Consider the following 7388-nt stretch of genomic DNA (forward strand, 5'->3'; position numbering starts at 1 on the left):
TCTGTCTCCTGAATCTCCTTCTTGCTTTTTTCTAATGCTTCCTCATCAGTTATCCAACCTGTGGGAGGAGGCATTATTTTTTCTTCCTTATCAATCATCCAACCTGTGGGAGGAGGCATTATTTTTTCTTCCTTATCAATCATCCAACCTGTGGGAGGAGGCATTATTTTTTCTTCCTTATCAATCATCCAACCTGTGGGAGGAGGCATTATTTTTTCTTCCTTATCAATCATCCAACCTGTGGGAGGAGGCATTATTTTTTCTTCCTTATCAATCATCCAACCTGTGGGAGGAGACATTATTTTTGGAGGTAACCCATACTTCTCAGAGCGGGGCACTCTCTTCTTTCTTTTGGGTGTTCCGTACAGTACGTAGAAATTGAAAGGACGCCCAGATGGCTCTCCCAATAAGTCTACTTCGCGGACTCCCTCTTGATGTAGTTGCTTAAACAGAGTATTACGTGATACTCCTCTCTTTTTCCTTTCTGCTTCTAGATCAATTTCTTCTTCAATGTCTGTCATCCCATCGTCCTCTTCATCGTTGTAGGCCCCTCCAGAAGTCTGGCCTTCTTCACACACTAGCACGCAGGCTTTTCCTTCGTTGTCCTCCCTCTCTTCTTCTTTTTCCTTATTTTTGAACTCATTGGCCAGTAAGTAATTATTGGCCATGACGGGAGGCAACGTACCGAATTGGATAGCAAGAGGCTCATCTGGATCTTCTTCATCCTTTTTATCTCTCTCAAACCTTGATCTCCCAAAAGAGGTCTCTGGCAGTTCTTTCATTGATTCATCTGTACCAGTTTCTTTATTACTCTTTAGGACGTTTTGATTGGCTACCTTGAGTAGTAGAGGTGCTTTAGGGTGTGGCATTCCTTGTTGCTGCCTCATCATCCGTCCGTAATTTCGCTGGAAACGCCTTTGTTGAGTCCTAGTCATTTCGTCGAAGGGTATTGCTCTTCCTGCAGTGTACTGGAATGAATGCCATACATTTGGCCGACGAGGTTGAGGCCTAAAAGTCCTTCCAACATCCGTTGGTCTGAACTGCCTTTCAAAAGGCGGTCCTCTATAGAATGATGTACCTCGTCCTCTGCCAGGCTGAACATTTTGGAAGAAACAGGGCGACGAGGATGCTGCCATGTCTCTGGTTTCTCCGTGTTTCCATTTACTTCCCTTTTACACCTTGCACACAGGACGTTTTCGTCCTTTTTTGGTTCTTTTCCTTTGATACGTTCAAAGACACTGGGTTGTGGTTTAGGATCTTCTTCTCCATCATCTATGACTAACTTGAATTTTGGTAACTTGTTCTTGAATCCAGATGTTACCATGTTTACCCCAAGTGGCTGTGGGAATGGATTCTCGTCCACTGCCATCTTTTTCTTATCGTCGAACGTAATTCGTCCTGACTCAATAGCATCCTGCAATACGTGACGAAAAACAAAGCAATTGTTAGTCAAATGTGACCATGCATTATGCCACTTACAATATTTTTTACCCTTTATTTGTTCAGGGTTTGGCAATTTGTGCTTATCGCTCAGTTTTATTTGCTTATCCCTATATAACTTATCGAATATAAGGTCAGCTTTGGTTACATCGAACGAGAACGTTCTAGCCTTTATGTTTCCATCCTTTACGGGTTCATCTTTGCCCGATGGTCTAGGTTTGGCCATTATGGGACAAGTATATGTATCCCCTTTTACTAATTCAGCCAAACACATTTCGGCCTGATCATACGATTCGTCATCGATGGTATGAACGTCAAAATTCGGGTCTCTGTAGTAAGTCCCTTTGCTAGAATTTTTTATTTGTTCTTCTTCTCTTATCAATCGCTCATACCTAATGACATTCGCACTTAACTGGAAAAGGTCGGGAAATTCCTTGTTGAAAAGCGGTGATTCAACACCCTTCTGTTTTCCCGGTAATGTTTGGCGTTTCCACCACTCCGTCAAGTATGCAAGACCTGAAAAATGAAGGCGGGGCTTTCTCCCCCGTTTTACCTCCGGCGTGAGAATTAGTTTTCAGACTTGGAAAGAACGTATTTGAAAATCAGATGGCTAAAAACGAGAATGGGAGCTAAAAAAAAAATCATCCCTTACCTGTGTCTCATCCGGGGGTATTTATAGATATTAGGCACTAGGTAACCGCTGGGCGGTTGTGATGCCACGTGTCCCATGATGCTATTCCCACTACACCCACGTTCTGAGTGATGAGTCCTTAACTTCCCGTCTGAAGATTGTACCTGTATCAGCGGCCATGTTACCTTGTCGATTCGTTAAAGGTTTTATGGCTAAGTGTTTGGACAAATGATATCATTCCCGTTGAAGATTTCGCTTAGTGGTAGAATGATTTCTTGGGGTAGCGATAGAGCGCCCTTTGGGGGTAGTGGTAGAGCACTCCCTAGACGTAGTGGTAGAGCGCTCCCTGGGTGTAGTGGTAGAACGCCCTATGAGGGTCGATGGCCTTGCATCAGTGTGCTGTGATCTGCCTTGCTCGTCCTTGGGGGTGTCTCCTTCTACCAACCTATATCAATTTCTTATTTTATTTATTTATTTACGTATATAAAAATTGAAATTAAACCCTATTTGGTGTAGCTAAAAATCGTAATTTCAATAGATTTTAATAAAAAATGATGAAATATTTATTTGAAAAAAATTTGATTCTCATGAAATGTGTGATGAAAATTAATTATTGACTTTTACTTAAATTTTAGAATAATACTATTTAACATTAGTCTATATAACATTATATGATAGATTCAATTGAAGGTAAAATTGAAACTTATTGAATCATTCAATTGTACCTTCCATTTAATGATATTTAATGCTATCTAAACTGATGTCGTAACATCAATAGTTTTAAATAACATACTTAAATTTTTAGTTAGTTTTTAGTCTAAATTAATCATAAAAGTTTCGCAGATTTTAAATTAGTTAAAACTCTTTCTAATGGTACTCATTTCTTCTCCTTCCAATGAAAAAAGTGATGGGGGGTGTAGTGATTCAACCGGGCCTTCGTCGGAGGATGCCGGCGGGAGTCCGACCGACCCACGGGGGGGTCGGTCGCCGGCCAGCGGGGCTGGTCGAACGACCAGCACCGCTGGTCGACGGGTGTCGACCAGCCCGAAGGCTGGCCGTCTACCTCCATCCATTAATTTTCGTGGTTTGTCCGGTCCTTCGATCCGCCCTTGTAGTGACTCGCCCCCTTCATCCAGTAAATCCCTTTATGATAGTGATAGTGAAACTCATTCAATTGACTCTCAGCCATTTGTTCCAAATCTCCCAAAGAGACACATTGGTTCTTCCAAATTTCCAGGCCAAAACTTGGAAATCGGGCGTGACCCGGCCGGTGAGGTTGTCCCCTTAGATATCCCAAAAAGTTATAGTCTCTACAATTCTCCACTCAAGTTAGAAAAATGTCTAGGAAAGTATGACCGGGTTGATGATTACGTCTATAGAGCCCCTGGTCCTAAAGAAAGGCTCCCCGGGTCCAACCCCCGTGAGATAGCCATGTACAAGGATGTTATGGACGGGGGTTTTCGGTTCCCCATTCATCCCTTTTTTGTATCGATTTTCAACGAGTTCCACCTTACTCCTAGTTAAATTAATCCTAATGCATGGAGAAAAGCGTTATATTTTCTGTACGTCTGTCTCAAAAAGGGAATTTCACCTTCCATGGATCTTTTCAAGTGTATCTTCGAAATGCATGAGTTAGTTCAATGTATTGCCTTTGTCTATTTTACCACTAGGGTACCTATGCAATTCCCCAAGTTTAGGAATTCGAATAGCGGATGGAAGTCCCGATTTTTCTTCATCCGGCCTTCAAAGGGTCAGTTTTCTTTTAACACAAACTGGCGACACCCCCAAATTCGTCTCTTCAATAGCCAAGTAGAAGCTACTCCCTTTCTAGAAGCTCAAATCCAGGACTTGGTTGATGTTCCGCCCCTTGCACCTGACTTAGGGTCAGTCCTTACCATGAAGAACATGTTGAAAGTGGGGATGAGTCGTCCAATTGGTAGGTCGTTAATGTTGTTTTTCTTTCTCCCTTTTTTTTTTTTAGCATGCACACACGTTCATTTATTATTGTTGCCTTTAGCTCGTCGAGACTAACGAGCTTGGATGTTTGTTTCAGGTATGGACTTTGATCTTGATGAGGTATTGAGGACTCTGCCAGGAGGAGATGAGGGCCTTACCCTCGTTGATGGTAAGCTTTCATATTCACCCCCACCCTCTCTTCCCCCCCTCTTTCTACCTTGTGAGTTTAACTAATTTCAACTTACATGTGCAGGGGCCGAGCTTGATCTCTACCTTGTGAGTTTAACTGATTTCAACTTACGTGTGCAGGGGCCGAGCTTGATCTGGAAGGAGTCCTGGACTCCATGCCTGACCAGGGGCAGGAGGGTGAGGTGGATCCTTTGCCTATCCCTTCAAAGAGAAGAAGGGGGGCCGACCTTGGGAGAAAGTCTCAGACGATCAACGAGACTTCTCAGCCTTTAGATGAGCCTCGTGATGTGGTTCCAGCTCCTAGGCCGGGAGCTCCTAGTCGTGCGCGATGTGAGCGCGAGGACTCGCTTCCTAGCTTTGGGTTTCCTCCCACCCGGGGCTATCATGAGATGGGGGTGCTTAAGTCGTTGATGACCCCCGCTCGATCCATAGCGATCGCAGGGCGCAGCGCAGATGACATAGAAAGGGCTGCGGCTGTTTATCTTCAGAGGGTATGTTTCTCATTTCGAGATTTTTTTTTTCTTTTTTTTTTTTATGTTGGATCTCGCTTTTTAAGTTAGACCTTAACTCGTGGTTTCACTCTTTTTCCCTTTATACATTTTTTTTTTTAGGTGGTGGCCCTCCAGACCGGACTCGCTGAATCGAATCGCCGCTAGCCTCAGAACTGAAAACTCTTACTGAAGAAAAGAAAAAGGAGGCTCATCACCACAAGAAGAAAATATCCTCCTTGAGGAAATCTCTGGAGATGTCGGACGCTCGAGCTCGTGAGCAAGAGACGGAGATCGACAACTTACGCTCTGTTTTGGCTCGTGCTCCTGAAGAGGCGGTTGAGAGGTATAAGGCCTCAGGTGAGTACGCTGGAGATCTCAAGGCGGCTGTGGATCAGTATAAGACATCGTCCGATTATGCTAAGGCTTTGAACTCATACGGGGGGAAGGCGATGTCTGCATCAATTAAGCTCTCCAAGGAGTGGATTATGGCCGAACATCCTTCTATAGACCCCTCCGGCTTGGATAGATTTCTCGCACAGCGCAAGGGAAAGGAGAGCGTAGCTCAGTCATCCAGATCACTTGGTCGTTCATCACAAGGGGGTAGTGGGGATGTCTCCCCTTCGAGCTGAAGCATTACTTAGTTGTTGTTTTCCTTGCTAGTTTTTCCTTTTTAGTGTTTACTTTTGCTTAGCCTTGTTATCTCCTACTTGCTTGGGATGTGGGCAAGAATTCTTCGAATGTATAAACACATCTTTCATTCGATATTATTGGCGCTGGATGCGTGGTTCCTTTAAAATGTCGTCTCTCATGTTATTTTTCTTTTTACTGCTTGATGTTGCGGGGGAGTGTTCATATATATATATATATTTTCCAAGGCTCTCCACCTAGTCGCGTATGCTATGTCGACTGCAGGGGGTGATTTGGTGGTTAAGGGCTTTAGTCAATTTTTTGACTTTTCAAGGCTCTCCACCTAGCCGCGTAGGCTATGTCGACTGCAGGGGGTGATTTGGTGGTTAAGGGCCTTAGCCAATTTTTTGACTTTCCAAGGCTCTCTACCCAGCCGCGTAGGCTATGTCGACTGCAGGGGGCGATTTGGTGGTTAAGGGCCTTAGCCAATTTTTTGACTTTCCAAGGCTCTCTACCCAGCCGCGTAGGCTATGTCGACTGCAGGGGGCGATTTGGTGGTTAAGGGCCTTAGCCAATTTTTTGACTTTCCAAGGCTCTCTACCCAGCCGCGTAGGCTATGTCGACTGCAGGGGGCGATTTGGTGGTTAAGGGCCTTAGCCAATTTTTTGACTTTCCAAGGCTCTCTACCCAGCCGCGTAGGCTATGTCGACTGCAGGGGGCGATTTGGTGGTTAAGGGCCTTAGCCAATTTTTTGACTTTCCAAGGCTCTCTACCCAGCCGCGTAGGCTATGTCGACTGCAGGGGGTGATTTGGTGGTTAAGGGCCTTAGCCAATTTTTTGACTTTCCAAGGCTCTCTACCCAGCCGCGTAGGCTATGTCGACCACAGGGGATGAGCGTGGAGTTCAAAGTTGCCCGTTGGCATAAAAAATTCCTGGTCTTGTGAGCTCAGTAGGCGCACCGGGACGTCCCAGCTAGGCTGGCCCTTCCGTAGCGCCCTCATCATCCGTCACCGCCAAGGTCTTTCATTGAATAAGATAAATTGTTACAACTAAGGGTGCCTTTGTGAGGCATTACATAGAGAAAATAAGCAATGCAACCTAATCTACTATATTTACAAAAGCGCAGCCGGCGAGTACATTTTGAGTTCTACTGGTAATACTTTTTGAGGTGTTCTGCATTCCATGGTCTACCTAGCGGCCTTCCTTTTATATCTTTCAAGCTGTAAGCTCCCTTTCCCAGCCTGCGAATCACTTCGTACGGGCCTTCCCAGTTTGGACCAAGCTTTGGTGGGGGGTGTCCTGCCGCTGCTGCATCTCTTAGAACGAGATCTCCTCTGGAAGACCCTTGGCTTCACTCTCCGGTTGAAGTACTCAGTGGCTCTTCGTTTATAAGCCATCATTCTTATCGCCGCCTTGTCCCTTACCCCTTCGAGGAGGTCGAGCTCTCCCCTAGTAGCTGCGTCGTCGGGTTGCTTGACTTTCATCCTTCCTGTCTCGCTTAAGATCTCAACCGGAACCACGACTTCCATCCCAAAGGCCAGTTTGAATGGCGTCTCCCCGGTCGACTCTCGGGGGGTAGTGTGATATGCCCACAGTACATTGGGCAACTCCTCAGCCCAAAGTCCTTTTTCTTTTTCTAATCTTGTCTTCAAATCCCATAGTATGGTTCGGTTGGTCACTTCCGCTTGCCCATTTGCCTGCGGGTGATCCAATAGTATGGTTCGGTTGGTCACTTCCGCTTGCCCATTTGCCTGCGGGTGAGCAACTGAAGTCAGCCTGTGGTCGATGTGGTAGCTGGTGCAGAAGGCTCTAAAACTGTGATTATCAAATTGTTTTCCATTATCTGTAATGATTACCCGAGGTATACCGAACCTGCATATGATATTTTTCCAGACGAATCCCTGTATCTTTGCAGTCGTGATGGTGGCCGAAGGTTCAGCTTCCACCCACTTAGTAAAGTAGTCGACGGCAACTAACAAGAACTTCCTCTGTCCTTTTGACATGGGCAAAGGTCCCAAGATGTCCATCCCCCATTGGAAGAAGGGACACACCCC

General features: G+C 45.4%; 1 protein-coding gene and 1 pseudogene across 1 annotated transcript; one reads left to right on the forward strand and one right to left on the reverse strand.

Annotated features, from left to right (window-relative positions):
- LOC111372730 overlaps positions 1-7388 on the reverse strand; it is a 23546-nt pseudogene that overhangs the window by 9095 nt on the left and 7063 nt on the right.
- Positions 3695-4872, forward strand: LOC111372739. The gene is made up of 4 exons (XM_022995134.1): positions 3695-4007; positions 4125-4196; positions 4337-4707; positions 4828-4872. Exons 1-4 carry the CDS (start codon positions 3695-3697, stop codon positions 4870-4872), a joined length of 801 nt encoding a protein of 266 aa, XP_022850902.1.

The sequence above is a fragment of the Olea europaea genome, chromosome 2 (genome assembly GCF_002742605.1).
Source record: "Olea europaea var. sylvestris chromosome 2, O_europaea_v1, whole genome shotgun sequence".
NCBI classification, from domain to species: domain Eukaryota; kingdom Viridiplantae; phylum Streptophyta; class Magnoliopsida; order Lamiales; family Oleaceae; genus Olea; species Olea europaea.